Source organism: Zea mays, chromosome 8, assembly GCF_902167145.1.
Source record: "Zea mays cultivar B73 chromosome 8, Zm-B73-REFERENCE-NAM-5.0, whole genome shotgun sequence".
Classification (NCBI taxonomy): Eukaryota; Viridiplantae; Streptophyta; class Magnoliopsida; order Poales; family Poaceae; genus Zea; species Zea mays.
The window spans coordinates 181,277,310-181,297,220 of NC_050103.1; the positions used below are offsets into that span (position 1 = coordinate 181,277,310).

At 43.6% G+C, this 19,911-nt stretch overlaps 3 protein-coding genes and 1 long non-coding RNA gene across 6 annotated transcripts; 3 read left to right on the plus strand and 1 right to left on the minus strand.

The window, feature by feature from the left end:
* Positions 1 to 4,323: 4,323 nt before the first annotated feature.
* LOC103636657 (uncharacterized) lies at positions 4,324 to 7,510 on the plus strand. The gene is made up of 2 exons (XR_558110.4): positions 4,324 to 5,141; positions 5,225 to 7,510. It is a non-coding gene; the product is annotated as an uncharacterized lncRNA (long non-coding RNA).
* Positions 7,511 to 7,547: 37 nt separating this feature from the next.
* LOC103636658 (uncharacterized) lies at positions 7,548 to 8,263 on the minus strand. Its single transcript, XM_008659008.4, has 2 exons — positions 7,942 to 8,263; positions 7,548 to 7,839 (listed from the first exon to the last, which is right to left on the minus strand). The coding sequence occupies exons 1-2, from the start codon at positions 7,993 to 7,995 to the stop codon at positions 7,609 to 7,611; spliced, it is 285 nt and encodes a 94-aa protein (XP_008657230.1). The 5' UTR covers positions 7,996 to 8,263; the 3' UTR covers positions 7,548 to 7,608.
* Positions 8,264 to 10,469: 2,206 nt separating this feature from the next.
* On the plus strand, positions 10,470 to 11,300 carry LOC103637586 (probable calcium-binding protein CML9). Its single transcript, XM_008659745.2, has 2 exons — positions 10,470 to 10,697; positions 10,813 to 11,300. The coding sequence occupies exons 1-2, from the start codon at positions 10,622 to 10,624 to the stop codon at positions 11,298 to 11,300; spliced, it is 564 nt and encodes a 187-aa protein (XP_008657967.1). The 5' UTR covers positions 10,470 to 10,621.
* Positions 11,301 to 12,225: 925 nt separating this feature from the next.
* LOC103636659 (golgin-84) lies at positions 12,226 to 19,478 on the plus strand. Of its 3 annotated transcripts, XM_008659010.4 has the most exons (22): positions 12,230 to 12,400; positions 12,701 to 12,781; positions 12,867 to 12,916; positions 13,008 to 13,230; positions 13,348 to 13,631; positions 13,794 to 13,856; positions 13,989 to 14,066; positions 14,166 to 14,369; positions 16,394 to 16,450; positions 16,533 to 16,607; positions 16,698 to 16,769; positions 17,251 to 17,313; positions 17,402 to 17,500; positions 17,653 to 17,730; positions 17,926 to 17,994; positions 18,120 to 18,167; positions 18,255 to 18,350; positions 18,457 to 18,533; positions 18,677 to 18,722; positions 18,824 to 18,922; positions 19,025 to 19,069; positions 19,165 to 19,478. In XM_008659010.4, the coding sequence occupies exons 1-22, from the start codon at positions 12,373 to 12,375 to the stop codon at positions 19,225 to 19,227; spliced, it is 1,998 nt and encodes a 665-aa protein (XP_008657232.1). In that variant the 5' UTR covers positions 12,230 to 12,372; the 3' UTR covers positions 19,228 to 19,478. The 3 variants fall into 3 exon arrangements, with proteins under 3 accessions (XP_008657231.1, XP_008657232.1, XP_008657233.1); XM_008659009.4 differs by having other exon boundaries at positions 12,226 to 12,400; positions 13,008 to 13,631; XM_008659011.4 differs by having other exon boundaries at positions 12,253 to 12,561; positions 13,008 to 13,631.
* The last annotated feature ends 433 nt before the right edge of the window (positions 19,479 to 19,911 follow it).

Below are 19,911 nucleotides of genomic sequence, written 5' to 3' on the forward strand. Positions count from 1 at the left end.
CAACATTCCTGATGCTTAAACATTTAGTTCCTTATCAAAGCACTTTCTCTGTGTGGATTAGAACTAATTCTCCTGCCAAAGATGATGGGTCTTGTTTGTTGAGTGATAATCATTGGGTTGTTGCAGAAAAATTATTGTCTTTCTTTCAGTTATTCTATGACTCAACTGTTGCACTTTCTGGAATATATTACCCTACATCACCCTTAATGTTGCATCATATTTTGAAAATTGCTAGACATCTAAATGCATATGAGAACCATGAGCTTTTAAGAACTGTTGTAGTGCCTATGAAAACAAAATTTCTGAAATATTGGAGGGACATACCCATTCTTTATGCATTTGCTTTCATTCTTGATCCTAGAGCAAAGATGAGGGGCTTTCATAAAGTTCTTCAAAGATTATCTACTCTTAATGGCACTGATTATAGTAGATATCCTTCATGTATTAGAACCAAATTAACTAAGATGTACCAAATATATGAGGCCAAATTTGGAGGTATTTGCTTGACTCCTCAACCACAGTCAGCTAATGTTTCTAGTAAGGCCACAGAGGCATGGGATGATATATATGGTGATGATGAAAGTTATAGCAATACTGGTACAGCTGGTACAGCTGGTACATCTACTGGTTTATCTGAGTTAACTTCTTACCTTGACAGTGACACTGAAACTAAATTTGGGCCTGATTTCAACATTCTTATGTGGTGGTAACGCCACAATCAAACTTATCCTATTCTTTCTATACTAGCTAAAGATGTGTTGACTGTCCCTGTTTCTACAATATCTTCAGAATCTACTTTCAGTCTAGCTAGCAGGGTGCTCGAGGAGCGACGACGACGGTTGACGACAGACATGGTGGAGGTGCTCTCCTGTATCAAAGATTGGAAGTTGGCTGACCAGCACAAGCAGCATACTGTGGAGAAGGAAACCAAAGACCTTGAAGCAACCTTTGAGGATATGTACCTAGATGATGAGCAGCGAGTATCACCAGGGAACAAAAGAAAGGAAGCAGCACCACAGAGTTCAAGAAGGGCTGGAGCTGGACTATGAACTTTTAAGTTCTCTACTTCTCTTATCTGCTGTAAATCTGTAATATGCTCATATGGACTGACTGTGGACTGAACACTGAACTATGAACTTATAAATACTTTAAGGAGCTGGCTGTACTCTTTTCCTTCCTAGGGTTTTCTCACGAAGTGTGAGTTTTTACCTAGGAAGGTTTTTAATGAGGCAGCATTGCACTAAAGCTCCAAACCATTTAAAGACTATTTTGTAGCCTATTTGACTTGTAATCTTGTATTCTGTTAACTCTGAATTTTGTCATGTGGATTATGTAACTGGGCCCGAGCCCGGCACAGCACCAACGGGCTGCCCGTGCCCCCGGCCCGGCCCGGCCCGATTAACAGTTGGCGTGTCGTGCCTGGGCAGGGATTTGGGCCCACGTGCCAGCCCGGCCCGGCCCGTGACACTGGCGTGCCGTGCCTGAGCACGCCAAAGTCGTGCCGGGTCCAGCCGTGCCCGTGCCGGGCTGGCCCGGCACGCCCATTTGGACATATATACGTACGTTGATGTGGTCCTCATCAGCTAAAAATGGGAGGCCGGGCCTTTGAGTGAAAGAGATGCCTGAATCGAACAACGGTGGTGCATGTACAGTGGATCCAATCCAATCCAATGGGCATGCATGCATATGCTAATAAGCTAGTATACAAAATAAACCTAATTAATATCTTCCTCGCTGTAAATCTGCATGCATGCTGCTGTAGTGATGTGGCCCCACCACTGCAAGAGTCTGCGCTAGCTGAACCTGAACCGAGACGGGGAGAGAGAATGGGAGAAACCACCTTCTGAAAGTCGGCTGTGGACGATGCAATGCACGCAACGGTGTGAGTAATTTGGTAACAGTAGCTTAGCCATTACAGCATCGAGTTGATCGATGAGTAAGGTAAAGCTAGCTAGCTAGCTAGGTGGGGGTGGGGCACTGTGAGCGCATGTGGGCTCTCACTACTATACCAGCAGGAGACAAGTGGAGGCCAGAGTATTAAAAAAAAAGAACCCCCCGGGATCGCCGATCGCGCTCACGTGGGGTGGGGGTGGCATGGCAATAGAGAAACCCGAGATATATAGAGGGGAGAGAGAGAGAGAGAGAGAGGGTCCGAGCGTCCTCCTCGTGATCCCAGGCAGGCGTGTGGTGATCCAAATGGAACGAAGAATGAACTAGTACGCTGCTGGTGCGGTATACTATGTGCATCGACCAGTAGTTAATTGTTCGATCGATTTGTTATTATCCACTAACGGCATCTCCAAGAGACTCCTCATTTTTAGCTCTATATTTGACTATCTATTTAACTTTTTATAAAGATTACACTTTATATGTAGCATCTCACTACAACAGACTATCTATCTAGTTTTGCTAGTCAGGTGGTTAGCCAAATTTGGCTAGTGAGAGAGTTAATTTGAATAGTCGGATAAATTGACGAGTCAGATAGCTAATATGTTGGAGAGTTATTTTGCTATTGAGTAGACAAAATTTGGCTTGACGAGTTATTTAGCTAGTCTTTTGGAGATGCTCCATCTGCATCCCATGCACCATGCATGTTACGTCCTTCCGGGTACACAAAAAGCTAGTTGCTAGCAAGGTTTACAAAACCGGCGGTAAACCGGTCGGTTTACCGAAACCGCCGGGGTGCGGTTTCGGTAACCACCGTTTTTTTTAAAATTCGTTTCAAATTCAAAAAATTTGAAAAAAAAATCATAAAAACCAAAAACCGCGGTAAACCGTTATTTTAGACCGGTAAACCGCCATTTTTTTTGCCGGGAAACCGAATTTAATGCCACAATTAAGTATTTAGTGATCAATTTAGGTATATATTAGTCTTATTTAATGTTACATGCTATATGTGAAGATGTTATATGCTATATATGAAGATGAAACCCGTAGCTCAAGTCAAGTTTAGATATTTAGTGGTCAATTTAAAAAAATTAAAAAAAAATTAAAACCGAAAACCGCCATTTTTCTGTATCACTATGACTCGAGCTAAGTACTATCACTATGACTCGAGCTGAACATGTGAGTATTGTGAAATAAGTCGACCTATGTGTCGTTGCCTCGTTGGAGAGTTATAAAAGAACTTGTATTTGAGTATTGCGAAGTTCGCTGGTTGTTTGTTGCATGAGAACTGTAGTTTGTGGTTGCATATGTATATTGTATGTTATTTTGGTGAACACATGTCGTGTAGATCAATTAATATTTACTGTGCAATGTGAATTGAGCAAACTACAAATAAATATTGTTAAAAAATTTCATTTTTTCTGTAAAAAACAACAAAATCTGTTTTGTTTCGCGGTTAACCGACGGTTTTAGAGCGGTTTCTCGCCGGTTTTCCACTGGTTTTCCACCGGTAAACCGGTTCGAATTCAAATTGATTTGAATTTGTCAAACCGATCGATTTTTACCGGTTTCCACCGGTTTACCGACGGTAAACCGTTACCTATGGATAGCGGTTTTTGTAGACTAAACGGTTTTATAAACCGTGGTTGCTAGTAGTACACAGCAAATCCTAGCTAACACGCACACGCACGCACGCACCACCAACCATCAATCATGCATCGACCTGCTGGGGCAAGCTAGGCTGCACACGCACGTACTGCTGGTTGCTGGTCAATGCCACGATTGAACTGCTAGCTGCTGTCCATTATACTATGTTTCTGTTTGTTTCGGCTTTTCGCAGCTTCTGACCACCAAAAGCTGCTACAGACTGTCAAACACTCAACTTTTCAGCCAACTTCTATAAAATTCGTTTCGGTAAAAATCATTCAAAATCAACATAAACATATAATCGGTTGAGTCGTCGCAATAGTAGTAATCCGTCACTTTATAGATCCTGAGCCTAATGAACAACTTTATCTTCCTCCGCACGTAATCCTAATGATAATCGGATTTTCTACAAAACCAGATTCTCCCCACAGCTAAATTCTCGAAAAAGCTGACCAGAAAAAAGCTGAACCAAACAGGTCCTATACATGTGGTGCCCCCTTTAGGCTTTAGCTAGCCGTCCGATCGATCGATCTCGGCGGATTTGGATGCAGATGCTACGCGCTCGCGAGCCTGGATTAATTTGTTGCGAGTTAATTAATTAAGCCGGGCGGCCGCTCACAGTCACATGCGTACGGTCGTAGCGGCCTTTTTTCTCTGTCGCCGGACGGTGGAGATTGGCGGGGTCACGTCCCCGCGGCACGTGCAGCCACGTGCGCAGGCGTGAGCACGCCCACCACCCGCGGCGGGCGGCTTTCTTTTTGCCCCGCCACGCCAGGCAAAGATCCCCACGAGCTGCCTTATCCTTGAATGAGTGAGTGGTACGTGCGTGGATGCCGAACCTGACCTGGCCTGGCCGGGAGATATTTTTCTCCGTCGTCTTGCTCCCTCGATCTACGTCTATTTACTAGTGGTACGTACACTCCTGGTAGTAAAACTACGCTACCACCACTACTACTGTATACTCTGTTCATATGAAAAATCCAAACCTCAAATATATATGAGAAAAAAGCCTGCCGAGCCAACAACTGCCAACCAAGCTCGAATCCTCCAGCACAGCCAAGTATTCAACTTTCAGTGTCATTGCGCTTGTGGTGTTGGTACTAGGAGTTCTCTAGTGTTCTTTCAAGACTAGCATTGTCAGCATCATACGGAGTAGATAGTTAGTAAGGCTAAAAATCGAAGCAAGCACACGTGCTTTCGTTTTGCTTCTCGACTGAGTAGTAGTACTTGCGCTGAAAATCATCCCGTGATTTCGCTTTGCTGGGGCAAAGAACGCCGACGTGGAGACGAGCCTCCACCCCAACAGTTAGTTCCCCTTCTTCTATGATCAGTTCTGCAAGCTTTGCCGCTGTGACTGAAGCTCCATCAAGACCCCGGTTATTGATAAACCAGCATAGTGACTCAAAGGGAGACGAGCATAGTCTTCTCAAGACTGCCGGGGTGGACGTGGACCTCCGAGCATTCTGCCATTCATCCCGTGCTGTTGGGGTCAGCGGTCAGCCGTTTGTCAGTGACTCAAATCTACAAATCAACAGCAGGTTATTGCAAAATCAACAGGATGCCCCTGGATTATTAGAGCTAGAACAACGGCTGATAATAGTGTCAGGGTACACATTTTGATAATTATCCCTTTAATTTTGTTCATACAAAGTTATTTTGCACTAACAGAGTTTTTTAAATCTTTTTCCAGGTGCAGATAAACTGAGGCAAATATAGTTGTGCATCTACAAGTAGAGTACAAGGCACAATGGCCTCCCAAGCCTGGGTTGCAGAAAGAGCTATACCATTGTTGAAGAAGAAGCCAAACATGGGAGCCATTGAACTTCAGTCAGCTTTGGAGGAAAAGTATGGTTTGAAAATCAACTACTAGACAGTATGGTATGGGAGACAAAGGGCAGCAAACAAATTATTTGGTAGTTGGAATGATTCTTTTGATTGGTTGTATAGGTTCAAAGCAGAGGTAGAGCTAAGGTCACCCGGGTGTATAGTAGAGATTGATACAGTCATAGTAGATAATAAGTTACATTCCAGCAGGTTTTTCTGTGCATTCCAAGGTAGCATTGAAGGATTTTTAAATGGTTGTAGGCCTTACATTAGTGTAGAGTCCACAGCTCTGAATGGCCTTTGGAATGGTCACATGCCAGCTGCCTTAGGCTTAGATGGACACAATTGGATGTTTCCATTGGCCTTTGGGTTCTTGACTCTGAGACTAGGGACAATTGGGTTTGGTTTATGGACCAGCTTGGAAAGGCCATAGGATTTGTGCCACATTTGGCAGTATGCACAGATGCCTGTAAGGGTCTAGAAGCAGCAGTCCAGCAGGTATTTCCTTGGGCTGAACAAAGAGAATGTTCCAGGCACTTGATAGAGAATATGAAGAAAGGGTTTACTGGAGATGTATATGGAGCTAACATGTGGCCAGCAGATAGAGCATACTCAGATAGGATGTACAAGTATTTCATGGACAAAGTGATTGCAGCCAGCCCTAGTGTACAAACTTGGTTAGATGAACACTACAGTCTCTTCTGGGCAAGGTCCAAGTTCAATACATAGGTGAAGTGTGAGTACATCAACAATAATCTAGCTGAGTGTTGGAATGCATGGATTAAACAGCTGAAGGATCTACCATTGCATTGCATGGTTGATGCCATTAGAGAGAAGGGGGTGTGTTATTTGAGAAGAGGAGGAGCATAGCAAGGGCACTAGATGGGGTGATCTTGCCAGCTGTTGTGCAACAGTTGAATGCTGCCTCCAAAGGACTGAACCATTTGAAAGTGACAAAGGGTATACCTGACCAGACTGAGGTGACAGTGATGTATAGGGATCAAGAAGTGAGGAGGCATGTTGTATACTTAGAGAAAAAGGAATGCACATGTAGGTAGTGGCAGGTGACAAGGAAGCCATGCCCACATGCTTTCGTTGTAATCACTACTTGCAGACAACCTCAGCTAGAACCCTACGTGGACATGGCTTTCTTTGTTTCAATGCTAAGGGCAGCATATGACAAGGGATGGCCTAACATTACTGACATGTCACAATGGCCTAAGGTGGATAAAGATTTCAAATTGCAGCCACCAATATTCAAGAGGAGAGGTGTGGGAAGGCAGAAGAAAAACAGATTCTTATCTCCTCTAGAGAGGACAAGTAAGGCTAGAAGACAAGTTAAGTGCGCCAACTGTGGTGAAAATGACCATAGGAAGGGAAGTTGGAAATGCCTCTAACTGGAACGAAAAAGAGGTTAAGTTATGAATGTTTCATCCTTTGTACTTATGTTAGAAATGCCTACTAACTATTCATCCTTTGTAGGAAGAGAACCAGAAAGACCAAGACAACTGGAGAGAGGAAGAAAGCTAAGGGGGCTGAACCAGAAGCTGCTCAAGTGCAGCAGCTGACCCAAAAGCTGCAACAGGTGCACAAGCTCACCCACAAGCTGCAACAGGTGCACTAGCTCACCCACAAGCTGCAACAGGTGCACAAGCTGAACCACTAGCTGAACCATCTCCAAGAACAAGGGCACAAGCTGCAAGAGAAAAGGCTAGGAGGGCACTAGAGGCTGAGCAAGCAGCCAAGGAAGCAGAATTATAGGTATCCACAAGAAGGGTACTAACATTGGAACCACCACGAGTTGAAGTGAACATGTCAGTGCAAGAAGACGGTCCCAGTTCAATGGTTGATGCTCCCCCTAAGAAGGAAATAGCTTGCAACAAGAAAGAAGATCAAGTTCAATGCTTGAAGCCGAGGAGCATGTCCCTTCGAGTGCTATGACATGTCTCTTTTGTAATCTAAGGGCTAAGAATAGTCTAAGCTGAGCCCTGAAAAGGTGGTTGCATATCTCTTTTGTAATCTGAGGGCTAAGAACAGTTTAAGCTGAGCCATGAATGTAATGATGTCTCTTTTGAATGTTGTAATGATGTCTCTTTTGAATGCTATGAACAAGGTCATGTTGGGATGTAATGAATGCTGATGGTTTCAACAATGCTATGGTGTGACTGTTTTCTGTTTTCAATGATCTGTGAACTGTATTGACAAAGTTCAACATTCCCTTCCAACTTCTTCAATTGTTCATATACATCATTACAGACAGATCATTAAAACATGTACATCACCACTACTACCACAGGTACTACAACCATTACAAACAGAAGTTGCAATGTCTTCACTATTTCCTACTTCAGAAACCTTCTTGGAATCCACCTCTCCATCATCTTCCTCCCAATCATCGAATAACAAGGCAATCAACCTCTCCTTCACCAATTTCTCAAAATACTCCCTCTGCCATCTGTAGTATGGGCACCTTCCTGGCATCTACACATACAAAAGCAAATCAAATAATCCAAAATCAGATTTCGAAAAACACAAAGTAATGGCAATCAAAGCGTCAACACTCCTAGGGCACTTGATAAACACTTGGCCTAGGTTCTCATTCTCCCTCTTCACCCTCAGTTCAATCACTCGGGCCATCTTGCACTTGGGGCACCAAATCAGGGACAAACCGGTCTCCAAACCAATCCGGTCGCCAGTTCAAGCTACCCCTGAAGACCAGCTCCGCCCTCCTCTACCCGAGCGTTGCACCATGCTGGGCACGCTGGTGGCCGGAACAGGAGAGTGCGACAGGAGAGGGGAGAGGAGAGAGAGAGAGAGAGAGAGGAGAAGAACTAAGAGCTACAGTGGATCGGGTCAACGACGGCGGCAAAGAAGGCAAAGGAAAGCGAGCGAGGGCAAAACAGGGATTTCCCTGGCTGATCCACGCTGGTATCGAGCGGCATAGCGTCACTTCACAGCCACGTTGTACAAAATGGCAAAAATACAACATCTTTCGCGCGGACACCCCTCCCATTGCATTGCATGGAGATGGAGCGCCTCCACGGCCGCGGGAGACTACCTTCAGCCGTTCGTCCTAAATTTCCACCCTTATATCTTACTAGGTGTGTGCCCGTGCGTTGCAACGGAAGTACGCTGGGATGAGCATCGACACATATCTAATTAGATCTTATATTTCTTTGGGGTCTGGAGAAAGTTTGCTCGAAAGCCAAACATGTTAGGATTATGAGCATGTGTTACTCTTGTGCCCCATTAGCACACTGTTCCACGCTTGTAGGAGTCTTGTTAATTTGCATGCCTCGTGCATAGTCTCTCACCATCTATTCACTATAATATACAGAATCCGTGTGACAAACATTATCAATATCGCACAAACTATTTTAAAGAGTCAATATAGAATTTTTAATAATAGGCAAATATGTCGACAACCGTACATTAATCTAATCCATTTTAGCGATATTGATAAGTCTTTGTTGTATGTTTGCAGGGATGGCATAGCGGCATGAATTGTCCTCGCAACTTAACAGATCAATTACAAAGTTATTTCGAAGAATCTTTGCATCCTACACACAAAGACATAAGAGAACAAAACGTCAAATTTATATTATGTAACTGAAATGTATGTTTGAACATGAAACAAATGTACTCCACTCACCCTATCAAATTCCATTCGTCTATCATTCCCCCATATGACCATAGCTTGTAGAACGAAGTAGCTATTATTAACCCTATAGAATAATGTTTGACCAACTATATTATATACAATGGTTATCATAGAAAAAAATTAAATTGTTGAGAACGTGGTATTGAGAAAATACCCTTTTAAGTCAATTGGAACACCAGACCGAATTGTATGTTCTCACTTAAAAATATCCCTCGTTCTCATCATTATCCTCTCCGAATATGACACCCTCATCGTCGTCATCAACTGGTTCGTGAAAATACAATCCAAGTAAAAGACATGGCATTCAGGGTTGAGAAAATATATAACCACAATAAAGATTTTTAACAATTACCATTGGAAATGAACCTTGGGATCGACTGGCTTTGCTCCAACCCATTTCCTTGTTCGACCATGTTTGCACTCACACTTGTTGCCACGATCGCACTTTGGCGTGTATTCCTATATTGTACTGATGGAAACAAACGTTTAGTCGGACTACATTTTATCGTTGTTGTGCAAGATTTTCCTTTGCTCTGAATAATTTATTTGTTCTTGTTTTCCTTGTATAGCCAAGTTGTTAGATTTGATGGACATGTTTTTTATTAGTTGAATAGACGTAGGTTGTTTTCATGAACTTGCAATTTCCTGAGTTGTGCGTGAAAACTATTGATTGATTTGCTTCCTTCAATAGAATCATATGGAGAGGTTTACCGTGCCGACTGGAATGGAACGGTAGGTAGTTCATCCCCCCACACACAATAATATTTTTTGTATCTTGAAATCGAAATGGGTGAAACCATCAGTATTCAAGGAAAAAGAAAGCTTATATAAGTTCACCATTGGCAGGAATTTTTTTGGTAAACAGCGTGGCACTGTCATCAATGTTTAAGAGAATAAATATGAAAGATTTGACCTCCAAGGTTTCAGTCTATACCAGTACTACAAGTGATGACTTTGGCAGCTTACCATTTGAGAGAATACAGGAATTTTTGTGTGTATACTGCTGCTCTAGAAAGGAATTGCATTTCATGCTGGCATAGTGTACCATTGCAATATGCTTTCCCATTAATTATGTTTTTGGGAATGTCCTCGTTGGATTACTTGCATAGTCACAATATATATAGGGAATAAAAATAATGTGACATCTGTAATTTAGTTTCAGTGCTATTTTTATGTACAACTTGATATATATCTGAAATTAATTTCTTTTTTGAAGTGATTTCCAAACTTGACCACTGTTAACGTGAATCATTCTTATTCTTTCAGTAGTCACTGCAAATAGCTTGAACCATGGAGGCCTTGCGTTTTTTTCTTCCTCATTTATTGTTCAAGAGGTGGACGAGACGTCTCTTTTAACAAAACTGGGCGACGACACTTAAATTGATTAAGTGCGGTGCACCGATGTTATAGGTCATTGTCTCGTTGTTTTCTGATGACCAACAAGGACAAGGAAAAGGTGGCCAGTGGCCTGCCAGATCAGAATTTGCTGTTTACTCTTTTGATCTGACGAAATCGAATCAGAATAAAAGAAAGCTCTGCAGTTCGTTCATCGAGAGCATCCATAGCAAGAGGAAGCGACTGAGGTTGGCTCAGGTGAGCAACATGGCGGAGAAGCTGACGCCGGAGCAGGTGGACGAGTGCAAGGAAATCTTCGACCTGTTCGACGCCGACGAGGACGGCAAGTCGCCATCCCATCGAACTCCTATCCACCGCGCGCGCACCTAGCTCCGAGCCTCACTCAACTCATATGTGCGTGTGTGCTTCTTTGTTGCTCCCGGCCAGTGGGCTTGCAGGTCGCATCGCCACGGGTGAGCTCGTGACGGCGCTGTGCTCCCTGGGCCAGAACGTGGACGAGGCGAAGGCGCGGCGCTTCCTGGAGGACGCGGTCGCCACGGGCGCCGGCGACATCGACCTCGCGGCGTTCCTGGCCGTGGCGGCGCGCAAGATGGGCGCCAGGCAGTCGGAGGCGCGCCTCGCCGAGTGCTTCGACGTGTTCGACGACGCCTGCAGCGGGTCCATCCCCACGGAGCAGCTGCGGCAGGTGATGGTGAGCCACGGCGACCGGCTCACGGAGGAGGAGGGATTGCGGCGGGGTCGCGGGCGAACGGACTGCGGCGGTTTTTGCAGCGGGCGGAGGGAGGCGGGGGCAGTCTACAATAGAGACTTAATAGTTAGTAGAGACTACCGCGCCATGTCAGCACACCCTCTCGCTCTGCAGCGGTTCCCCCTATACCATTCCTTTAGGCTGCCCACACCGGAGAGCTGGAAATGGAACCCGTAAATTTTTGCAATAGCTGGAGGCCTGCAGCGGTGACTGTAAATCCAACTCTATCTTCTCTCTCCAGCACTGCGGACGCCAAATACAGCGCTCGTGATCGCCTACGCTAAATGCTGCTGCTCTCTCTCGCCGGAGCAGAGGTGGGCCCAGGGACGGGACAGCAGCGCCTGCCTGCTCTGCCTGCTGGTGGACCCAGGGACGTATAGGGTGGATATATAGGGTAATCGTGACCGCGGAGAATTGTTGGATAGAGTAGAGAATCTCACTGACCAGGATGGAATATTCCTTTTAGGGTAGAGAAATAGGGTAGTATGAGTGCGGATAGCCTTATACCCCACTACAAACATAAAATATCAATTTTCATACACATTCATCATCTATTAATATTTTTTCACCACTGATAAATACCGGCGTGCACAAATATCAAGACAAGGGGGCCATTTGACGCGCCCCTTGATCTGGCGGCCGGCTGGGCATTCCCCCACTACTGTAGCACATGTAGAGGGCACCGTTAAAGTGGATACCGGTGCTCTGTAGCCTCCAAATTCGGTACTGTGCAAGGGGAGGGGGCACCGTTGAAGACGGTCTCAGGCCCTCCCTCCGGTGGAATTGAACAGAAAGCCAGAAGCCTCTATCACTGTTCATATTTGCTTTAGGTTTTAATAGGTGAAGAAAAAATGTTAATATATGATAAATATGGTTGGATAATAATATTTTATAGTTGTAGTGGGAGTATATGGAGAGAATATAAGGGTAACCATTGTGGAAGATAAAATAATAGGGGATAAAATGTTGGTAATGTGACGCAAAAAGTAATATATAGGAAAAAATTTAGAGAAAACTACTACATAATCTAATGTCAAATATGTAAAATGACTTTTGAAGAGTTGCTTGACAAATAGTTAATTTTTCCTTTTTTTTCTCTCGAATCGTTAGGTGGTGGCCTGGTGGGTTTGGATCGATTTTGGTTTTACGGCTTCACCCGCTGCCGTGGCCGGAGATCTCACATCACTACACCAGCCAATTTTATCAAGCTCGCTCGCCGTCACACTGCGCCACCAGCGGCGATCCCGCCATGGCCTCCTGGCTCAAGGTCGCCGAAGGTACGAAACCCCGACGGCCCAACCTCCCTCGCACTACTCGTCGCCCACACAGATCCATCCCTCTGCGTCGGCGAAGATATGCCGTTCTCCTCTCAATCCCACAACTCTCGTACTTTCCCCGCGCTGATTACTCCGTGAGACTAGTATTGCCTCCATCTGTGGTAGGTGTGCTCTGTTTGATCATATTCTGCCCGCCTAATTGCACCTAACTGAAACCCAGCACTGTTTCCGTCTGCTTGATTGCACCGTGAGGAGTTTGCTATAAGGAATCTGAGCATGGTGATCATTTTTTGGTAATAGACTTGCTCGAAGTCGTCGACCGGAGGGCCAAGATCGTGGCAACAGAACTGTCGGATGAGCAGTCTACCTCTCAGCCTTCAGGTAGCGTGCCTCCTTGGTTTACACGTGCCCATTTAGCCATTTGGCAGGTAGTTTAATCTCTGCTTGTTGATGCTTGTTTGTGAAGGACCAAACAACCAAGAAGTGCAAGCAAAGAAGGGAAAGCCGAGGGAGAAGGTCACTACTTAACAGCCTTCTTGAGCATACTTGTTTCTTTACATACCACACATGAGTCATCGTTCAAGCTTTGGCATTAATTTTTTTGCAGGGTCCATTGAAGCTCACTAATGCCGATGGTGGCAACAAGATATCTGCTCAGAAGGAAAAGAGGAGTAGGCAACGGCCGCGAGAGCGGATGAAGATCGAGAAGATCAGGCCTTCGCCACCTGCAGGTTCATCAAGTGTTGATACCAGTGCTAGTGAACCAGAAGTCACTCCGATCGATGTTAAGGAAGTGGGTAATGAGGGTACATTGGAGAAAGGAGAGAAAGGTACTGATGGCCTTAAGACTGATGGGTCTGGGATTGTTAATACCATGGTTGAAGTTCAACTGATGCAGAAAAACTCTGACAATGCCACTCTGGATGGTGTTACACATACCAATTCAGAGATTGCTGTTGAAAGCTATTTTTCAGTTATGGATGCAAAAAGTGAGTCGAGCAGCAGTAACCAGACTTCCGAGATTGGTTCAGTGATTAATTTGGAGGAGAGAGACTCTACTGTGGCTGTTATCCAGGACACAAATGCGTCTGAATTGCCAAATACAGAGGTTACTGGCAAACTGCAGGAATCAAAGAAAGCGAGTGTTTCAGATTCATCAGAAAGCATAGAAGATCGACGCAAACAAAAATCTGATACAATTTCTGTGAAAGAACAAGACCAACTTGAGGAGGTAAGCCACAGACTTTTTTCTCTCGAACATGTAGGAGAGCTGCACCTCATTTCATTAAAGAAGATGTTGCAGAAAATTGGAAACTCGGTGATCAAATTGTTCTGATTGATATTTGAATACGCTGTCTTGTTCATTTCCCATTGTTTTGTTGATCTTTTATAGGCTCAGGGATTGTTAAAAAGTGCTGTCAAGACTGGCCAGTCAAAAGAAGCTAGGTTAGCTCGGGTAAGGATAAGCATAAGCTCAATTGCCTCACAACTCACACTCGATCTATGTTGGTTAGCTCTGTTTTTTTGTTCGTTTGTTTTCAACTTACCAACATGTTCTTTTGCCCATTTGTTTTCAACTTACGAATAGGTTTGTGCTGGACTTTCATCCCGCCTCCAAGAGTATAAGTCTGAAAATGCACAGCTGGAGGAACTTCTTGTTCAAGAGGTCTAGTTAGTTCACACACTTATATTTTCTGTTTATCTCCACCCAACTGTAAGCAGTTCTTTTTTTTCTAATGTACATTAATGTTATACGACATGCCAGAGAGAGAAATCTACATTGCATGAAGCTCATATAAAGCAACTACAGCAAGAGTTATCAATGTCCAGAGTAGAAGGTTCAAGAGCTGAATTGAATATGGTTGATGCTTTGACTGCAAAAAATGCAGAGATTGAATCTCTTGTTAAATCATTGGACTCTTGGAAGAAAAGAGCAGCAACTTCAGAAGAAAAGCTTGCTTCTTTAGAGGTTTCATTCATCTATATTATTCTCTCTTTGTTATTTCTTCAAGAAGCATACTATAGGGCTTCGGGTGAAGGTGAGGTATTGTAGCGCCTTGGCAAGGCTCTAGTAGGCTGTCACGTCGCTGACTAAGGCGTCGTAGACCTTTGCCTGAGTGTCAATAGGCATGGAGCAATGTTTGCAGTGAGAAACGCCAGCTCACTTTAGAATGTCAATGGTGTACTGGCACTGGTGAAGAGGCCCTGGGGGCGGCGCTCCACGGTGACCCCAAGAAAGTGGTGGAGAGGGCTCAAGTCCTTCATCGCGAACTCGCATTGCAAGGAGGCGATCTTTCGCTAGAGGAGGATGGGACTGAACGTTGTGAGCATGATGTTGTAACGTAGAGTAGGAGGTAGACGGTGTTGTCGCCGCACCGAAGGATGAATAGAGACATGTCTGACTTGGCCTTGCTAAAGCCAATGGAGACTAAGTGGGAGGTGAATCGACTGTACCAGGCCCACAACGCTTGCATGAGACCATACAAGGAGTAGTTAAGCTTGCACACCAGGCCCGGTGAGCGGAGTTGACGAACCAGATGGACTGGTTGCAGTGCACTGTCTCGGTCATAGTGCCGTTAAGGAAGACATTCTTGATGTCCAGTTGGTGGAACCCGATGGACGGTGAGAGTGCGGGCGGGCCTGGCGTTGGCGGCTGTGCCCGCGGTGGCAACGGCTGCCCAGCGCTGGGACAGGGGGAGGGGATGGCCGGACGGGGCAACCATGGCTGGCTGGAGGGGCTGGCTGGCGGGGATAGGGACGCCGGTGGGAGGGGAGAAGCATGACGGCTAGGGGAGGGAGAAGAGAGGTGAGAGGAGGCTTGATACCATGTTGGAATAGAAATCACTAACCCTAGTAAGGTGGGGCTGCTCTATTAATAGATAGAATAGTATATAGGATGGGTCTAAGTCCATTACAGCAGTGACACACATTGGTCTAACACATCGACACTAAAATCATGTAGTGATTGATAAAATGTTCTCACTAGTAATCGGTGGTGTCAGAGTTGCACATGTGATGCACTGGTGTTTGGTGTGGTATGTCTCTGTGTTTCACTAAGATTGTTCCTATATTTCAAAATACAACCCTGTTTAGGACTTCTGTTCAAGGAGATCTAAAATAGAGTCCTAAAAATTGAACCAGGACTGCATTTAAAGTGTTTAGGGCCTCAAAAGAAATTTTTACTCCAACAATTAGGCCTTAAATAAGGCTATTTTGGAGAAAAAAATAATGTTATTAGGAAATAAATAGTTCAAGATTAAGAGAAAACGAGGATCTGGCTCCAAGATTAAGAGAGACCGAGCCCTATAATCATTTGATGAAATTTTATGAAATAGGGCCATTGTTGGAGGGTGTTTTATGGTTCTGAGTCCTATATTTTAAAATAAGACCATGTTTAGAGCCCTTCTTGGAGATGCTCTATGAGCATTTCCAACAGTTCCTAAAAACATCTGGTAAATCATTGGGATTTCCAAGTGGCTAAAAAAAGTTGGGGCCATATTTGTTGGGTTTTTCCAACGGTTTCCAAAATCTCGCTCCTAGAAAAGATATAAGCCATTGCAACAGAGATCCCGTACTGTTTCCAAATCACCTCAACCACTTTTATACTTTCTTTCTGTCTTGTACATTTGTATTGGTGACCTTTTTCTTCCTCCTTATTCTTCCCTACGTCCTTCCACTTATAGATTGGCTGATTGATACATGTGTGTATATTTCTGCGCTATCAGGTCGATTTTCCCAACTGCAGAAAGATTGGGAGTCGAGATAGGGAGTTGTTGGAGAGCGATTTTTTTCAGTCTTGGCAAAAAATCAAGATTGAGAGTAGGTTTTTAAAACTCATGGAGATGCTCTAAGTACACCTCTTAAATAATGCAATGATACTCAGCTCTCCTGACAGTGATTCAAGAAAAAAACTTTAATGACTTACACTTATGTAGATATTGATCCTAAAAAGGATTAATATTCTAATATTAACGAAGTTTTCTATTGAACCAGGAAGATATAGATGGTCTCAAGAGGAACTGTGAACTTACTGAAACCAGAGTTATACAGGTTAGTAAGGCAAAGATGGTTTCTGTCAGTTTCCATGATGCAGATCAGGTACATAACCTCCAAACACCATTGATTTAATTAGGCTTTACGGGAGGAACTTGCTACCACAGAGCGTAGGGCTGAAGAAGAGCGCATTGCTCATAATGCCACAAAAATGGTAATTTGTCAAAGTTCAGTCTCTTCAGCACTTTATATTCTCCGTAAATTTTATTCTATTATTTTATTGTCACTTGCTGTTACAATACAGGCAGCTGTTGAGAGAGAAGTAGAACTAGAACATCGGGCTGTTGAGGCATCGAGCGCTTTAGCTAGAATCCAGGTAATTTTACAAGGTATAATTATCATCATGATCTATATTGCATAATTGCAAGGATGTGAATTTTGAAAGTCATGCAATTAATTATTTGGATGCAAACCAGAAACTAACACATTGATGTTATCATGCTAAGCAATGTTTATTTGCTATTAAGCTCTCATGTACAAATAATTGACATTTTGGACACGAACACATTCTCTAAAACAACTTTGGCCCACAATTTTTTGTTATAATATATTTACAACACATACCAACAGTATATGGCTATGAAACTACTCTTCAATGCATATGTACTCCTGTCGTTTTCAAATATCCAAACTTAATCCATAAAAATTAATTTGTAATCAAAGTTTGAAACAATTAACTCCATAAAACCTCAGGACACCACTTAGTCGTGACCGGAGGAAGTAATATGTAACATATACTTTCTTCATATAATTCATGATACTCTAATGCTGATCTTAATTGTTTTGATGTCGTCCAGAGAGCTGCTGATCAAAGCTCATCAAGAGTGCTGGAATTGGAGCACAAGTTGGCTGTTCTTGAGGTACATTCCTTTGCACCTTGTGTTTTACACATTAGGCTATGAGCTGGTTTGTTTATCCTGGTTACTGTGGATGTTCTGGTTATCTTAGGTTGAATGTGCTTCATTGCAACAAGAACTACAGGAGATGGAAGCTCGTAATCGCCGCGTACAGAAAAAACCTTCCGAAGAAGCTAATCAAGTTCTTCAGGTGAAAATTAGAAGATCCTTTTGTCTTTGAGGACTCAACTTTGAGTTGTACTTACTGCCTTTGATGTGGAATGTGCTTGTTGCACAAGGTGTATTACTGATCAGGGTTGTCATACTGACATAAGGTTATTCACTTATTTGTTGTGGGAACAGATGCAGGCTTGGCAGGAAGAAGTTGAGCGTGCACGCCAAAGCCAACGAGAGGCAGAGGCAAAGATATCATCCTTGGAGGTGACATTAATTTCATCACTCAACCAAAGATTCAGCATTTTCTTCAAAATTGTGCTGTACTGCTGGATGTGCTTGGCTTCATTTTCAATTTGTAGCTGAGACTATCAAAGTTTATTTTCATGATCAGCTTTGTTAAGGGTATTGTTTTGTAATTACGCATTGCATGTTACTGCACCCTTGTTTTCATTGGTGCAGGCAGAGTTGCAGAAAATGAGAGTTGAAATGGCTGGAATGAGAAGAGATGCAGAGCATTATTCTAGACAGGTGAAATATTTGTTACTATGTTGTTTATGTTACTTTTCTTGACCATAACCAAGTCTTACAGATTTAGGATATTAAAATTCCTGCGGAGCACTTATTTTTTGTGAATGTTTCTTCTTTTTTATCAGGAGCATGTTGAACTTGAGAAGAGATACCGTGAGCTAACTGACTTACTGGTATGCAATGAACCTGTCCGTTTCTTCTGTGTCCTTGGCACTCTGGCATTGAGAGCTAATTTGATTCTGTATGGATCCTTCTTCCAGTACCACAAGCAAACACAATTGGAATCCATGGCCAGCGAAAAGGCTGCGTTAGAGTTCCAACTGGAGAAATCATTGAAACAATTTCATGAAGTGCAGGTTGTTAATTTCTCCTCATCTTGTCGCTGTTTGTCCTAACAAGTTTACTTACTGCAGATGTCCTTATATTGCTGCCCTTTTGTTACCAATGTCCTCGGTTTGATAGATTGAGGCAGAAAGGAGTAAAGCTACTCGCAGATCAGCATCGTCGTGGGAAGAAGATGCTGATATCAAGGCATTAGAGTAAGTTGACTGTTTGACGCCTGAAAAATTGTGTTTCCCATCATTCTTGGATTTCATGATAATTGATGTTGTCCAGTCTTAAATGTATCCATCTATTTGCAAACTCAAGTACATTCTTAGACAATTAAGTATGCATATTGTAGGCCTCTTCCTCTACATCATCGACACATGGCAACAGCAAATCAGCAGGTAGATATGACCAGTGCTAGTCTGAAGATTTGCAGCCTTTTAAAAATAACGGAAACGAATCGTCAAGATGAACATCATTTTTTTACACATCTTTGTTCCAGTTACAAAAGGCTGCGAAGCTTTTAGACACAGGAGCTGTGCGCGCAACAAGATTTTTGTGGCGACATCCCGTTGCACGAGTCAGCCTGCTGTTCTATTTGGCACGGACCACATAACTTGAGCTTCCTCTATGTTTGCACTTCTCTTTTTTTAACCCAAATTAAGACTTCTTTCTGACTATAAATCTGCTTTCGCCACACCAGGTGTTCGTGCATTTGTTCTTGATGCACTTGTTAAACCGCCTTCAGGTACTCAACCATGCTATCACATATGCTCATGCTAGGTGGGCTAGATTCATGTGCCTATGAACCTTCAACTGAATTTTGTTGTTCGAATGCTACAGGACTTCGCGTCCAGAGAAGGAACATCAGCCATGGGGGATCTGGCCAGCGCGAACCTGCCATAGCCCATAGTCTCTGTGCCCTTCTTGTTGATTCAGGCATTCCCCACTGATTCTTGGTCCACATGCCTTCAAAGTTTCATTTCATCCTCCTGTTTCTTTTTTTTTCCGTCTTCCCCATCTTTTGTAAAGTAGTAGTGTTCGTTGTTTGGCCATGCGCTGTATAATCCATTCTTTTACATTGACTGATGAGTCAGATTGAGTATGTACCAAGTACCTTGACATGATATACCAAGCCAATTGAGCCAGTTCTTGTACCCTCGAGTCTCTTCAAGCAAACTGTCGGGCATTTGAAATAAGGGGGTGTTTGGTTTGCCCCTGCTAAAATTTAGCCCCTATCACATCGAATGTTTGAACCTCCGTTCGGGGTATTAAATGTAGTCGGATTATAAAACTAATTTCTCAGCCGAAGATTAAAAAGTGAGACGAATCTAGTACAGTTGGTTGGATCTATATTTCATACTCCTACTTGAAAGTCAAACGCTTGATGTGACCCGGACTAAACTTTAGTCCACAGAACCAAACACCCCTTATCCCTGTTTTGACCTGTCTTCGGAACTTGACTTCTTGGTAAGTATAAGTAGTTCGTCGTTTTGCAATGGTGGCGGGCGAACCGCGCGGAGCCAAAGGAAAATTTTAAATTTTGCCGAGGCGGAAACGATACGCGGTTCCCTGCCGTTGCGTCAGAGT